The sequence below is a fragment of the Nestor notabilis genome, unplaced genomic scaffold (assembly GCF_000696875.1).
Source record: "Nestor notabilis isolate BGI_N333 unplaced genomic scaffold, ASM69687v1 scaffold20880, whole genome shotgun sequence".
Classification (NCBI taxonomy): Eukaryota; Metazoa; Chordata; class Aves; order Psittaciformes; family Psittacidae; genus Nestor; species Nestor notabilis.
Window position 1 is genome coordinate 84,553 of NW_009912728.1, and position 17,284 is coordinate 101,836.

General features: G+C 36.5%; 1 protein-coding gene across 1 annotated transcript in view; it reads left to right on the plus strand.

Annotated features, from left to right (window-relative positions):
- Window positions 1-15,720, plus strand: part of LOC104410817 (activating signal cointegrator 1 complex subunit 3) — a 92,385-nt gene extending 76,665 nt beyond the window's left edge. Inside the window, exons 23-27 of the mRNA XM_010021083.1 lie at window positions 6,221-6,372; window positions 6,884-7,034; window positions 12,938-13,144; window positions 15,064-15,239; window positions 15,338-15,720. Coding sequence (XP_010019385.1) covers window positions 6,221-6,372; window positions 6,884-7,034; window positions 12,938-13,144; window positions 15,064-15,239; window positions 15,338-15,485 — 834 coding nt within the window. The 3' untranslated portion in view covers window positions 15,486-15,720. The remainder of the gene's footprint in view (window positions 1-6,220; window positions 6,373-6,883; window positions 7,035-12,937; window positions 13,145-15,063; window positions 15,240-15,337) is intronic.
- The last annotated feature ends 1,564 nt before the right edge of the window (window positions 15,721-17,284 follow it).

Genomic DNA, 17,284 nt, shown 5'->3' on the forward strand with positions numbered 1-17,284 from the left:
GCGGCGGGTTGCCCTGTAGGCTGAAACTATACCGCTGTATAAGTCTGATTTACTGATCTGAAAGAATCAAATCAGACTCTTCCCCTCCCCAAATTAATACATTTCTAAAATGTGATTTTGGTCTAGATCTCTGAAGTGCAAAGGATCTGTAGATACCTGTTTTACTGATACATAACATACAAAAGACAGTGACCTTAAAACCTTCTGTAAGACTTCTTCAAATAAATTCCAACTTTTCAAGTAAGTTGTTGTTTCTGGGGTATATAATTGAAGCATTGTAATCATGATTTATATAAAAACATGCAACTTATAGTACATGGTATGCTTTAACATCTGGAAAAATATTTTGCTTATATTAGCGTGATCTCAAGTCACATATGGATCATATTGGAATTCCAATCTTACATATTGGAAGGTTTCCTATGTTTGAAGCATGTGCAAAAAAGATTTATTATTGTGAATTCATAGTTTTCAGGAAAATTAATACACTTTTGCATATTATTATCTATAAATATTTGTCATATAAACTCTGTAGTCCTAAACAGCTGTAACTAGGCACCATTCAAAAGATTTTAATAGACTTATGGATTTAAAGTCATATTTCTAACTGAAGTCTAGTCTTAGACAACAGAAGTTACATTACCATGCAGTGGAGACGCTAGTCGGGCATTTTGATTATTTGATATTGGAATATTAAACACAATAAATTCAGGTACAAAAATAGATACAAAACCCAACTGGCCTTAACTCTGCTCTTTGATATAACTGTGCAATAACGTTTGAAGCATTTTAGTCTTACACCATTTATTTATGTTAAATACCTTTCCTCAAAGCATCACTGCAGAATAAGACTTGTATTTGGCTGAGAACTGGTTGGATTTACATTACATAAACTTTCAAGTCTAAGGTGAATATCGTCCCTTGGGGAGGGCTGATACATTAGTGTCCCAACTTTCAACTTCACAAAGGTGCTCAAGAAAGTGTCATAGTCTATGAAGCACTGATACAAAAGATAAAATTAATCTTTTAAGAGTGGATACATTTGAGCCATGTAAATCACCCTGAGTACTACTGAAGTTTCAGTCCCCATCCACCAAGTCATTATCACCAATGGCATCACTGCAGGCAGGCGACCTTTAGCTGAGTAATCACAGAAGTAATTGACAGCTGCAATGGCATTTCTTAGATTACCTTAGTCTCCTTAGCTACCCTCTGCATCCAGAGCAGTTATCGTTGTTCATTTAACTTCATTGCCGCTTTCCTTAAATATCATTTAGCCACAACATATTGACATTTATATTTTCAATGTTTACATTTATATTTACAGTGTTTAAGTAGAAGTACTTAGTATAACCCGAGTTATATTACAGGTGACTTCAAACAGAACAAATTACTCCAAGTAGTACACAGTTTCTGTTAATAAGATGCAAGCTGTTTAATTTTAACACGGCTATTCAAGTTATTTGAGTGGATCAGAAATTCTGCTAGTTGTAGAGTCTCTGTTCCCCTGCCTACCCAGCCCTACAAGAGTGATCCAGAATATCTGGCTTGCAATTGAAGGATGTGAAAGTAATACCAAAAACAGTGTTAAAACTTTGCAAAACCTTTCTAAAATAAAAGATTTTACGATCGGAATATTTCAGTTGCTAGACAAATCTCCTAAATGGAGAGTAGAGGTTGGGAAGTGGGGTAGATATGTTCATTATGGAGTAGTTTAGTATCTGTTATTTTGAGCATTTATTTTGAGAGTGCTTAAAAGCAACAGAGAAAAGCAATGTTTTGCTATTAGTGTGTGTTGCTATCAGTTTGCCACACTCACCCCTCCTACATCCTGCCTTCATCTTTGCTTCCCCTCAAGCTAGGGAATCATAAACTATAATTTAAATCCCAAGCATCAGTAGTAATTTTGGCTAAAAAGAGACAGACTCTTAAATCTCAGATTCATGTTGGACCGGAAAGGTACAATTTGATCAGTTTAAATAATTCAGTACTTAAGGATAAGCAGCCACTGCTCCTGAAAATATGATGGGAACCTAATAATAGGCACTGAAAGTTTTGTATTATTGCACGGAATAATACAAAATGGAATGAAGAAAGAAATAGAAAGATTTTGATCCAAACATTTTGACATTCGGTTTTGAATATCATCAAAATTAAAATTTTTGCCATACCTGACAGTTATTGAGCATCAGCATTTTTGTCCTATGCCTGCCATGGTTTGTAGCTTGTTGTTACCCATGTTGGTACAAGCCAAGCTATCTTTGATAACAACAGACAAAAATGTTACAGGATGTGTCACTAATTGCTATTAATACCTTGTTGTTGTCCAAGTATGATGCTTGAAAGGCTTTTAAAAGCTAATGCCTGATACCTTCATTAAAACCCATCTCAGTGTAGGCCTCTGTTTATTCTCCTAAGCGCATTAAGAGGCCCGAATAAGATGATGGTAAACATAATTTTCATTATAAGAAGCAGTACTTCCTTTGACTCCAACTATTTATCCCATCTTTTCTACTTTAGTTTAAAAAGTGGTGGGCTTAGGGCTTTTTGGCTTGGGTTTTCTTTTTTTACTTACCAGTTTACCAAAAAATATCTGTATGTTTTTTCTGTAAGTAAAAGCATCTTTAGAATTTGTTGGTTTACTTGTGGCACTCACTGCCCTCTTAATTTTTTCTCTGTGATGAAATTATCTTGTGTTGGCATGAAATTCTGAGGCTAGAAAGACAGATAACCAATTAGTTCATTTCTCAGTTAAGGATGATATTCGTAATCTGTTTCAATCTTACAACTATAAGACATTTAGAAACTACTTACTTTTTTGCCAAGTAAGAGTTTAAGTTAAGAAGCCACAAATTTCTAGCAAATTATTCTGGTTTGTACTTAAAATCAACAACAACAGGCCAAACAAGTAGCATCTGGAGAAACTGGAGAAACTAAATGTTATTCATCAGTTATCATAAATATTAAATACTTCTCTTTTTTCCTTTGTCTCTTATATTATTTTCTTCATGTAGTTCCTACATTTTATATAGCTAATTTGGAGATTTATAGGAATTTCAATAACCATGTAAGTATCAAGCATCTGTGTGTTTTGCACTGCTTGGAAAATGAAACGTGCAGGTTTCCAAGGCAGCAGATGAAACAAGACAACTTTACCATTGTTCTGAGTTTTTCACAATGTCACTGTCTTGGATTTCACGTCCAGATAGAGATGCTGTGAATAAATTCTATGGGTGAAGAAGCAGAAAATAAGGAGGAAAAGAGGATTTGCCATGTGGATTCATTATAACAATGTGGAACACAGAGTCTCACACACACAGGCTTTCCTTACTCCCTACGGGATATCTATCTGTAGGCCTCTATCAATTTCCAGGAGATTTTCTATGTGAAAGGATCCTCCAGTTAATTTCAGTGTATAGCTTGTTTTTGATTTATCTTTCTCTTATGTCTTCTCTCTTCCTTTCCCCTTTTCAAACCTCTGTTAAAAAGGGGGAGGGGGGTAGGGGAATAGATTAAAAAAAAAAAAATAAAAGAAAGAAAACAATTAAAACAGTGTTATGTGTGTATCCTCAGAAGCATTTTATGAAAATACCACTGCTTCATGCTGACTAAAACCACAACTTACTGTATTATTCTTGCTGCTTGTGGAAGAGACAAGGTATCTCTGCAGCCATTATTCTTCATGTATATATAGCACTCTCATTGAGGAACACAATGTTTCAGGCTATGTCAGAAAAGCAGAAAGGAAATAACAAGAATGAGGTAGCGGAAAATAGGAGGTAGATACCATACTGTCTCAGCAACACACTCAGAGAGTTGGACTGTACCATATGTGTAAGTTTCAGTATGTTTTAAAACATGGAAGCAGGTAAAGAGCGACTCGCCCTGTAAGTTTAAAGGACAGACTTCACTGGTACATGCTGAGAATAATTCCCTCTTTATCTGACTAAAAATCGTGTGAACCAACAGATAAATCCACAGGCTATGAAGCAGCTCCTTTCAAATGTGATCTCTAACATAATTTTATTTTCTATTCAGTAAAATAATCATACCTGGAAATGACCTTGGCAAGCCAAGTGAGACAACAGAAAAAGAAAACCACAATGTTGTGCTGTGAGGTCCTATTTCTAGGGTCATTAGAAATGTTATTAGTGTGTTTCAGGGTGCTATGGCTCTTCCTTCAAAAATGACAAGTTCAATGTTTAATCTACATCTTTATTAACTGAAAGGCACTTTATCCACAATTCATGAGAAATGAGACAACATTAGTATAATACAGGGTAATGCTTTAAATAGTTTTCTAAGTGTCACTGATCTTATCACCCCCACCTGGAATAAAACCTGTTGAAATTGCATTGTAAACTGCTAAAATAACTGTGTGACTGGCCGGGACTGAAACTAACTTGTGTCTTTAAACTCAATATTTCTCCCGAATCGGTGTAATTTAATTGAAATAGCTCTGTGTGTGTAAACAACTCCTTTGTTTAAAGAAGATTTCACTGTTTAGTTTGCTTTAAGTAAATGCTGCCTTTTGTTTGTCTGTAAAACATTTGATTAAATGTGAAGACTTACATAGACAGCGTCTCCTCATTACACTAGTGGCTGGAAAATACGTTAAAATGATGCAGGTATCTGCTGTCTAAGGAATTACCAAACAATATCATTTGTCTTTAAAAGAAAAACCCATTCAAATCTTAAGCCTAGTCCTAAAATCAAAGTACAACTTTCCTAATACCAAGAAGATGGTATTTAAAGTGCTGAAACTGTTCAATATGCCAGACTCTCTTCTTTCTTTCTTAAAAAACATTCTGTAGTATTTCAGTCAAACTCCACATTTCCTATTTGGCAAACCACTTCTAAATACATGACTGTCTACTGAATTAGTGTTGTAAAATGAGGACCCACACTTTATTGTGAACATAATGGTATTAAACAACAAACTAAGCAAGACAACTAACATATAGCATAATTTTCTTCACTAGCTGAAAGGCTTCTATAAATCAAAATAATTGTTTTATCATACTCCAGACAGAATGAAAATATACTATATATTCAAATAACTGCATTTACTATTAAAACAAAATGTTGAAGCTAAAAGCTCATTTTCGATCCTTTCTCCTTAGGAAGAACTCTTACATGCTTTTTCAGACAAACCAAACAATTTAAGTCAAGTGAGGAAAAAGCAGGCATAACAGTTTTTTCATGTCAGTAGGGCCACTCACACTGCACAATCCCTAATGAATTTTGCAGACTTGGATCTTTATGATAGCGATATTTAGAGTATACTTTTTACTTGTATTCTCAAAAACACAGCAAGTAGAAATGGAGCAGAAGCGAGACATGGAAGGCGGGATGATCATTAACGCTTTCAAGTGTGACGTGTTGCTGTATAGGGGGTTTTTGCTTGCATGGGTTTTTAATGTACTTTGGGAAAGCTTTTCCAATTCAGGAGAGAGAGGAAAGGAGAGAGCCAAGCATCCCTCACTCTCAAGACTGTCAACTGTTTACAATGCAAAGGATGAAATCCATGGTTTTCCTGACTGCTCTTACTCACCCTATGTAGACTATCAGCTATTTTGTCAACTTTCTTCAAGATTTCAAGTTAGGTGTCAGTGTTGAACAAAACCTCAAAAGTGCTCATTAAGCTAAATTTTAGTGGTTTTATCTAGTCCAATCCAAGAGATATTTTTAAGTCCTGAGGTTAAAAGGGGAAAAATAACTGCTACAGGTAAGTGACATTAGTATTAATTTTTGAACAAATGCAAATATGTTGCTGTTGTTCTTAAATAATTCAAGGATTTTTGAATAACTTTGCAAGCTCTCATGTCAAAATATAAACCGATACTGCAGTTACTTGTAACCTCTTCCTTTACAGTAAACTTTGAGATTTATTCCTTTCATTCTGAGTTGGATTATGTAAAAGAGAGATTATTTGTAAAGAAAAGATACCACTTTCTGCTCTCACCCCAAAAGCATGGTGTAAATTACTTTTTCAAGGGTAAGAGTTGATGATGATGATGATGCAGTATTTAATCCATTTTTTTTCAAGGCTGATCCAAAAGGTGCGAACTGACATCAGTAGAGGTTAAAGTAAATTCTACTGTTGAAGGCCTAGAAATTCCTATGCATTAAATATTAAATAAATGCTCTTACTTGTATGAACCAGGTACAGAATTATCTTTGCATTCTCTTACTTGTTTTTTATGTCTCCTTTTATTAGGCAATGCTGGATGTCGCAGCACATCATGGCTGGTTGGTGACTGCTCTGAATATAACCAGTCTGGTGCAGATGGTGGTTCAGGGTAGATGGATACACAACTCTTCCCTGCTTACTTTGCCCAATGTAGAGCCACAACACCTCTACCTTTTTCGGTATGTAATTCTTCTAAGCATTGCTAAAGTTTGCAATCTCATTCCACTTCTGACTGCTGATTGTGTTTGAATGTCACTGTTGTGCTTGAGAATGTTCGTTAACGCAGCAGAAGCAGAACTTGTTCTTTCACGGTGATGCTTTCCCAAATGGAGTTTCTATTTCTCTTTTCAATATTCATTGATTAATTAACCTCCACAGATTATTTTGAGAACCATAATTCGAGACAAATCAACAAGAAATTACTGGAAGGGTACCAAGTCCTAACAAATTTAACTCTGTATATTAATTATCTCTTTATTTTCATCCATTAAAAAATACATTAGTATCCATCCTAGTATCACAGGTAATGCTAAGCTCTATAGATGCCTAGGTGGTGCAGTAATTAATGCTACTGAAAAATAAATGACCAGCATTTAATAACAGAAACTAGTATCAATTTTTACCACCAAAACAACTGAAAACAAATGTTTGCTTTCCCTCCCTGGGCATATGTTTTGTTGTCTCCATCAGGAAGTGGAGCCAAGGCAAAAGGAATAGCATCCATGGAGGTTACCAAGGACCTATTGAGTGTCTTCCCGAACTAATGGCTGCCTGTGAAGGAAAAGAGCATGTTTTTGCTTCCATTGTGGATGGTGAATTGCAAACAGCACACATTTCACAGGTAATACTCTCAATCTGTGGTCATTATCAATGTGATTGGAAAGGAAGAGTAGTTGGGAAAAGAAATACTTTCTCCCCTTCAGTAAATATCATGGGATGTTCTGTATAATGTGCAACACATTCATTGCTTTAATTTCAAGGTACTGGCTAGCTTTAAAGGTTCTTCTCTGCTTGTTTTCTTAATATTATTCTCACTTTTTCCCTGCTAACCAGTAACAGAGCCTGGTTTATGGCTGATATTACCACATCTCTTTGCTCTAAAGATGCTTCTCTAGGTCATTCAATCTGCTGAGTGTTATCCACCTTTCCATAGCCAGCTATGCACTAGGAATACATGCATTGCAAATGTCATCATAGCTCTTTTCTGAAGTGATCTGCCAAACATCGTTTTTTTCCCAAGAATACCCTTAGTAGAAGATCCATGACTCATTTTCTGTTTGAAAGAGAAAAAAGCAGATGAAAATTTCACACTTCACAGAGGGAAATAAAAAATACTATTCCAAAATGTTGAGGCTGCTACAGTCTTATTTTCAGTTTGATTTTCAAGTTGTTCCCAGCAAAGGACAGCAATATTCCATAGACAGTTAAGCCTATTGATTTCAAATAAATGTATGAAAGATGAAAACTTGAAAAGCTATACTTCACATGGTTTTTATTTGAATATTTTAAAGAACAGCAATATGTCCAGTGTTTGTTCAGCTTCAGTTAAACCTTTCACTGGTATGCAAACAAGAAGAAAAGTACTTAAATGTCTGTAACAGACATCTGCATTTGTAACTAAATTAACATCAAAATTTTGAATTAAGAAAATATATTAACATCAAAAAAAGGCTTCCTTTAACAACAGATTTTTAACATAATACATATTGATTGCAGTCCAACTTTTAGATGTGATAAAAAATTAGAACATTGTTATAATTAGTTCAGGGAGAACTCAGAAGTAAACTTACTTAATTTATTTGCATAAATTGCCATTCTGTTATCTTAAAAAGCAAATGCAGATTGGCTCTGTCTGATATGATGATGGTTATTTGGCTCAAAAGTGCTTCAATTTGCGTAGCAATCTGCTGTCATCTCTGCAGTGAGGCGATCCCAGGTAACATACAAATCCTGAATTATTCCAGAAATTAGTATGTTTAAAGCATCAATTTAAGTGCTAATTGCAGTAGTAATGAGAAAAAGCAGCACTACTGTGAGATTTGCATCTACTGCCCCATCAGTATGCCTGGAACGGCTGCTGACTGGCAGAGGATTTGGCTGCTAATTAAATAATTGTATGCATGGCAGTGTTCTCGTCTGATTCAATAGATGAAGATTAATCCTCAGATAAATATGTTTGGCTGGTATTGAAATGTCTTAGCAGTTTCTTCAAAAATAGCTTGTGTGTATGTTCACACTGTGAATGACTCTATGCCTCTATATATCTGTGTTTGTAAATACAGATGCATATAAGAGGGGAAAACAGTATCTTAGCAGCATAGAAGGAGAAAGTTCCATTTCCCTGAGTTGGGAATGGCCATATTGGGTATAGCAAAGCCATGACTGAATTATGCGGATCATTGCAAATGTGAAACCTTTATACCAATATTTTATATTCTTTAAGGCTTCTTTTTCTTTTTTTTTTTTTTAAGAAGAAAGAAAGAATAAAAAAAAAAATTATTGTAATACCTTGCACAGAATTAAAATACATATTGAGTCTGTCTGTTGAGTGTTTTCCGATGTAAAGGCTTTCAGTGTGCACTTAGACAGGGGACAACAAAGAGAAAAATTATTCAGTAAAGAATGCATCTTTATTGTATATTTTCCATAAAGAAAGAATATAAGATTATGGAGTTTAAGCCTAGTGTCCTGGCATCAGACCCGAACAAGGTCAAATAAAGTGGTAAGTACACCAATAAATTGCCAAAACCATTCTTTTCCTAGCAAAAGTTCTACTTCTTACAGTATATGGAATCTATACCTTAAACCTGTTACTAGCATGAAACTGGAAAAAAACAGCTTGAGCTTTACGTAAATTTGAGGCAGACAGAAAAAGGAAGAAATTTCACATTTGGAAAGAAGAAAATGTCTTTTAATCAGATTGATAATTAATTTTTAAATAGCAGCTCTTGAAGCTGCTCATGGATTTGGAATATTAGTCTAAGTCCTGGGGAGACAGATTATTGGCAAAAATGCTAATGACATTATCAAAGGTTCATGAAGAACTTCTCATGTGATTATGATTTGTATCTATGGGTTTGGTAGGTAAATATGTATGTACATGCACACTTTGGGCATGTTGATACATGTAAAAGGAGATAGTATGTGCTTGTGTCATCCTACACAAAAAAAAGAAAAAAAAACACAGTAAAATTGTCAAGACATTACTAAATGATGTTGGAGCCTGAGTTTAATTTTCCAAAAGTTAGTTATAATCCTAAACCTGATTGAAAGTCAGCAGGGCTTTAAAGCTGACAGTCTAAATTCAAAAACTATTTAGACTGTAAGTCTGATCTTTGGCCTAAGCTCCATGTTTGTTTCAGTGATTCGTTCCAACTCATGTTTCTTTAACAAATCTCGGTTTCTGAGACACTTAGGCGTTAGGCACTAGGCACCTTGTAAAATACTAAGCTGGTATTTATATTATTTAAAGACAAAAAAAGAAACCTTAAGACTGAATAAAATTATATATTATCCGTGCTGTAGTATTAGCTGCTTTTACTCTGGAAGTATCTGTGTTCGTATAACCTTCTTTTTCATTTTCAGCTGCTACTACTCAACTTTTTTCCTCAGTAAAAATATCATCATTATGGATGATGATAAAAAGGCAGCCTGCTGTCTGTACTATGGCAATGATCAGATAGTACTAACTTTGCCTTTAATTTTCAAATACACAAGGTCTGGAGAACTGTAGAATCTGTTAGGTTGGAAAAGACCTTCAAGATAAGTCCAACTGTTAATGACCAATTCACATATTACAACTACCTTTTTACCTATTAGAAAGTTACTCAGAGTTACTTTGCTTTGTTTGCCCTGTAAAAGCTACGTGAGAACATAACAACCTTTGATAAATTGGGGGTTGACATAATTGGGGTTGTATGGTATAAACCAGACCAAGCCATAGTCTTCAACAGAGCGACAGGTAGCACCACTAAAGGAGTGAAGAATACTTTATGACATCTGCTGAAACTAAACTTTGTTCTAATGTAATTGTAACAGGCCTTGTCCTCTGAGGTAGTGCACATAACAGTTTTTCAGGTAAATGAGATCTAAAAGTGTAACTGAAGGGGTGATCACCGGGTTGGTAGGTATTAAGGTGCCTCCGCTGAACACAGCAGAAGGATGCTGCTTCGGTGCACGGAGAGCCTCAAGCAGCAGGTCTGTACAGTTCCTAAAGTCAGCTTCATCTTAAAAGCCTTTACATCAAACATAAAATCATTTGCCAGTTAAGGTGTTACTACTCAAGTTGTCTCATCCAGTGTGATGTGCTGAGGTGATTTTAGTAGTATTTTGTGTGTTAAATGTAATGAAATCCTGGCAACAACTAATTAGTTAAGAATGTCTTCAGTGTTTTTTATCCTTCTTCAAGGTGCTGCCTTTTTTTTTCCCTGTGAAGAGCTCGGACAAAGAGGAGTATCTTTTCCCTTAACATTCTAGCTGTTTATTTTCTGTTATAGTTTTCCCATCCTTTCTTCGCTAAGAACATCAGTGCAATTCATTCATTGATATCCCCTGCTTTACACTGCAGCTCCTGGGTGCTCACAGCTAGCCCTCCCTGCTTTCACCATTGAACAGACACAGCTGCTCATGCAGCACACAGAAGAGGGAAGAGAGAGAGAGAGAGATTAAGGTTTAGCCTAAATCAGATTTCTCATTTAGTTCAGCCAGGCTCTGGTAAGGCAGCTCTTTTAATCCAACGTAAGTCTGTGCTGTAGCTGAAATGGGCAGTCCTGCCCTCCCTGTGCCGTTTTCACCTCTCCTGACCCGGCTCACTGCAGAGCTGCACAAATGCCATGGCTGGTTCAGGCAAGGAGGTGGGAACAAGCATCTGGGGATGAAAAGGGGAGGGATCATGTCAGCCCTCTCGCTGGCAGTCAGAATGGCCTATAGCCAAGTGGCTACGAGAATGCTTGTGCCAGCAGGGGAGGAGGCTGGACCACTTCTTTCAGTGGCACTGAAAGTTCATGCTTATTCAGAGTTCTCACAGGATTAGAGAATATGCTTCCACAATCAGCTTTAAGCTGATCTAAGTTCATGCTGTCTGCTGTCACCAGAATGGTTAGCAAGCTGATCCACCTAGCTGCACAGTCACATCATGGCAATGCCAAGGCACCAGGGATGGGAGAGGAACAGCTAACTGGTGGGGAGGGTGTCATAAAGAGGGATGGCACCACCTTTTCCTACAGCAGGGCTGTCTTAGGTCTGCTGGCCCTGTCTGCTGTATCCCTAATTGTGTATTAACATACACCATTCTTTCAGTATGAATCGTGGCAGTGATGTCTCCAAAAAGCAAACTAAGCTCTTACTAGGGCTCTAGGCCTTCCAGCACAGAACAAGTAATCAGAGACATCAAGCACAATATAAATGAAAATAGATTTTGTTGAAGCACAAGATAGTAAAACCGATACCTGAAAAATAAAATATACTTTAATCTTTTTCCAGATAAAACATTTCTGTTCTATGCAGTATTGCCCATGCAACTATGCCTACTCTCCTGATTCCCACAAGTTCCCATTTTGGCATCTGCTGGCTCTTTACCAAGATCAGTATTCTTCTTTCCTTCTTCTCTTTCCCATCCTCCAGCTTTTCATATGTGTTGCTTGAAAACACGAGTGAAGTGCTGGTTCCTGTTTTGGTTTGGGGATGAAGGGGAAGGAGGGCAGGGCAGAGGGTGGTTCTCATTCTTTTGGGTTTTTTTTTCTTCTACTGCCAGCCTCATCTGTCTTTTTCAGGCCACAAATCACCGCCTTCATTTCACAACCCATCTTTCTATTTCTTCTTCCTAAAAAATTTCATTGAGGGAATATGCTGATTTTCTTTTTAGCAAATGAAAGCCTGTGTTACTCCCTTCCATTTTTGTCACATCTTCTTAGAGTTGCTTTTCCTTGTCTGATGGAGACCAAAATGAGAGATCCATAAGGCTGCTTTTTCAGGGTGCCTCTTTAAGGTTGAGGAGAGTGTCATGTTCAGCTACACACATTCTAAGTCTTTAACAACAGTTCGCTATAAAAGGATGAGAGAAAGTTGAAGGCCTGTTGTAGTTCACAGAGACTTAAGATTCCTCAGGAGACTATAAGAAGGAAAGTTTATGAAGAGCAATGCAAGAAAACCTTAAAAGAAAAAAAAAAAAAGCTAGGGATAACTTCGGATAGGTGGTTGAACTTTTGGTTAATTATCTGAACTGATCCCTTGAACTCTCTGAGGTTTGCCCATTGCTAATTAGCACTGCAGTGACTTGTTCTTTATGGATTATGTTAAGGAAGTTTAATTTAAAACTTAATTATACCAGTTTTTAAGTGGATTATAGGGAAAAAATTACTTTAATCAGGAGTGGTAAGGATTTTTTCCTGTGTTCAGACATCAGCAATACTAGTGGGGCATGTATAATGTGCTTGAGGAGTTCCACGTTTGTTTTATTTGCTTAGAAGTAGAATAAGAGGTTAATAAAAGTATTTTATTCCTATGAATGAGAGTTGTACAACTCTGTATGATATTCTAATACATAGAATCATAGAATAGTTTGGGTCAGAAGGCACCTTCAAAGGTCATCTAGTCCAACCCCCCTGCAATGAACAGGAACATGATCATAAAAAAATATTATTACTGTAGAATAAATACATAGACTGCACATTGAATTGTTATTGTTACAGTGACAATGATTGTCTAGATTGTCTTGTAATCCCCGGGGATCTGTTTTTTCCACAGGCTTGGAATTTCCTGTGCCGTTTGCCAATTCTAAGCGTCAGCCTGAGCATTAAGGGCTGCTGGGATGACCCAGCTCAACCACAGAATGAAGTGCCTGTTCCTTCTTTGGCAATAGACACACGAGGTGACAAAAGATGGATCAAATTGCATGCTGATCAAGAGTATGTGCTCCAAATAAATCTGCAGAGAACCCAGATGGGGTATCAGGTACATGAATTTATCATTTCCTTCCCAAAAGCACAAGTTTCCAATAACCCATTTATGTTATCAATAATGCTTTATACAGCATAACAGGGGGGTTTATGGTTTACGTCTTCTGTAAATTATGAACTCCTTCAAAACCTTTTCTGGGTTAGTAGTGAAGCAAGTGGTTTTTCAGGTTGCAATAGGATAGGAAATGACTCTTAAGGTAAAATCCTAGGCCAATTCAAAGAAAAAAAACATTACTTTTTACAAACCAGAAACTCATAAAGTTCATTTCTTTGGGTAATTTCTGTAAGCAGTGACAGTAGAGATGATAACTTCATAGGCAGTATTTAAGTCCTCGCCAGCCCCTCTCCCCCTCGTACCCTTGCATATCCTGCTTCCCCGAACCAGTTTATAAGCTTCCCTATTACATTCCCATATACTTCCAAACTGCATACCAGGCCCATGCTTATAAATGTGTTTCTACTCGTAACACATCCTTAGGCCTTTACTGAGGATATTTTCTTCATATTTTACACATGAAGCTTTTTTGAACAGCTCCTAGAACAATTTCTATACGCAATTCTTTTCCTCGCCTAAGATGAAACACATGCCACTTCCTCTGTGACTGGTCACCTCGCTGGGCCCAGTATGTGCCCAGCCAGAAGCATCAGCGTGGGTTCCCAGCTGGTCTGCCCCTTGCAGCAGTAACTCCCTATACCCATTATGACCATGCCTCCTGCCTTCACATTGGACACTGCCATCATTGTAGCTATCACTGACTTATAGATGTGGGGTTCTGTCATTTGCATCCCATGAGTGGCATATGGACCACCATGATTATAATATTGCTGATGAATTTCTCTAATATTTCAAACAACTAATTACCAGCATTTTTGTTAAGGTACAAAGAAGAGTTCAAGATAGATATAAGCAGAGAACAGTTTTGATGTTAGTTGTGAGACTCTTACAATAACTTCATTTTGATAAAAGTAGTAATGGAGATATGTATGTTCTGTTGTAAATCCTGAAGTTAATTTACATCAGTTAAATAATTATATTTGAAAAGTATTTGTCTTTCCCAAAAGATGACTTGTCCTGACTACAGCAGGTTCACCATAGCTTTGAGAGACTTTCTCATTTGTAGGAAGAAAAGGGATCAAAGCTCCTCCATAAGTCATTCCATTTGCTGTGCTAGTTACCGACAGAGACTCTTCCTAACCAGAAGCCACAGAAAAGAAGGAAACAGGAGAATTTCATGCAGTGATCACTGTTTTATAAACCTCTCCTAGAATTTGATCCCTCTTTTGTAAGAAACAGCTGGATCAAACTGTTTCTTTTTCTTTTCTTTTCCATTGCTTCGGTGATGCTTTTTCTTCTGTATAAATCTTCAGTAAAACCTTTCCATCTACAGAACACCAGATGAATACTGATAGAGTGTACATCATTACATCTTCGGCTTGCAGCAGTAAAGTCACTGTCTTAAAGAATCACTGAAATAATCTTCCCTTTTGCTATATCAACCTCAAATAAAGACTCCAAGTGCTGTTTTTGTCTTTATATTAATCTTGAACAATACTGTTTAGCTTTATTTAAAGACACTAGGTTTACAATTAACCCTTCTGCAGAGAATAGCATTTGGAATATATTAGATGAAACTGCAAAAAGGGAGCAGTATTTCCATTTGAGTTGTAACAGCTTACAAAGTAAGTGGAATAGTATCTCGTATTCTGGTTTTTTTCTCTGTGGACTGTGATTTTATGGTTGGGTTGGGTTTTTTTAAATAATAAAAACTTTATCTGGAAATAAATATTTTTGCGTAAATTAAAGTCTTACGTAACAATTCATGGCCATGTGGCTTTGAGGTGTTCTTCATTCAAAGAACGGCACTGTGGAGAGGTGATTTCTAGTTCTACTAAGCTGTTTCTTTTCCCCAACAGGGAAAGCAGGACAGTAAAGCAGTGGCTCCTCGATTCCCCAAAGTTAAAGATGAAGGATGGTTTTTGATATTAGGAGAAGTCGATAAAAAAGAACTCATCGCCCTGAAAAGAACTGGATATGTCCGAAATCGAAATACTGTTTCTGTTGCTTTTTATACTCCAGAAACCCCTGGAAAGTATGACAAATTTACAAAATAAGTTCTGTTAATGATTATCTTTTCCAATTAGACAAGACCTGATTTCCAAACTAATGATTCTGCTTTTCACATTTTAGGTGTATCTACACATTGTATCTCATGAGTGACAGTTACTTGGGCATGGACCAACAGTACGATATTTACTTGAACATTATACCAACTAGTACTTCAGCACAAGTCACAACAGAGGTGTCTGATGCTCTGAGTCACCTGACTCTGAAGTAATGTGATCTGAAAGGCCCATCCAAAAGAACTGGTCTTGCAGTCAGACATCCAGTCATTCTGGATGCCCAAAAATGTATTTGCCTTAGTGGAACCAACTTCAAACCTCAAGACAACTAGGAAATTGAAAGCGACTACTGTATTGACTCTGGTAACACAGAGTTAGCCACAGTGGCCTTATTCCTTTATGAAGATTTGTCTTTTCTTGTTTCATCTTTCTTCTCTCAGAAGTCATATTGTTGATTGAATTTTGACACATTAAAATAAAAAACTAAAGATATTGTAATTTGTGCAAATTTAGGGCTAAAATCTTCATTTTGAAAAGTGTCCTGTAGCCTATGTATTAATGTAGCTTAAAAAGACAAGTTTTTTAATTTATAGGGAAAAATACAAAATTTGATCTCAGAACTGCAGAAAACAGGCAGATGTGTTATATTTCATGTTTAATAAAAATATGTCCATAAGAATGTTTTGCATTAGATTTTTCAGTGTAAAACATGAGATATATAGTAACAAAATCCTCCTCTTACACATACTACATTTTGAACGTCATAATCTAAATAATCCAAGGGATTATTTTGCTATCCTGTCCATTGTGTTTCACCAGATGAAAGAATACAGCCCATCACCTCTGGTCCTGTCACCAGACATCACTGAGAAGAGCCTGGCTCTGTCCTTGTTAACATCTTCCCTTCAGATGTTTATACACATTGATGATATCCTTCCTGAGTCTTCACTTCTCCAGGCTGAAAAGTAACAGCTCTCTCAGCCTTTCCTCATGCGAGAGATGCTCCCTCATCATCTTCTTTGTGGCCGTTTGCTGGACTTTCCAGTATGTCTGTTCTCTCTTGTACGGGGGAGCCCCAAACTGGACACAGTCCTCCAGGTGTGGCCTCACCAGAACTGATCACCTCCCTTGCCCTGCTGGCAATGCTACACTGCAGCAAAGAGAAGGCTGGCTAATTTCAAAGGATCAGTAGTTAAACATTAATTTCTTTCATATGTGTCTGGCACCTCTAAATTGTGAGAAGAGTTTTTAAAATAATCAATTCTGTAATTGAGCATTTTCAGAGATCTTCACATCACCTGATGATGTTAAAAAATATATATTTCATTACTATAGGTTGACTTTATTGCCTGTAAATATATACAATAAAAGAAAAAGTTGTCACTGTATTTACAGCCTGCTAGATGGTACAACTGCCACATGTGCTGTCTAGACTAAATGTAACGTGGTGGCATGTCACACAGCAAACAGTCTTTTTTTCTTCAAACTGGTAGGTAAAAGTTTGATTATACACACATTTACTTAGTCCTACACCCATTTTTAAGAGAACTGTTTAATCTGCAAGCAAATTTTCACAGAAGTTAAGTCCTTTCTTTGGGAAAATTCTTGGCTGAAGCAATATATTGTCCCACAACAATTTTAATTAATTAGGAACAAGCTATGCCACAATCAACATACCAACATAGTGACGCTCACTCTTGTTGCTTTGTAAATGCACATCACAATATATTCCAACTGCAGAGTAGCAGACAATAGCTTCAGTATTCTGTATTAATCAGTTAAAAAGTCTCTGTAATGTCACTTGTACTATTTGTACTTTGGGTTGGGAATAATGTATTTCATTTCCTAGCATGTTAATTTGGTTTAGATACAGCTTGGTGAAATTTTTAAATAACATATTTGAAACTGGTTTGGGATTTTTTACATAAATGTGTTGGATTCATGAAGACAAAAATCTGAAGTAATATAGAATGAATTTAGGCCGGGCAGATGGGGAGGGGGAGTTGCTATTTAT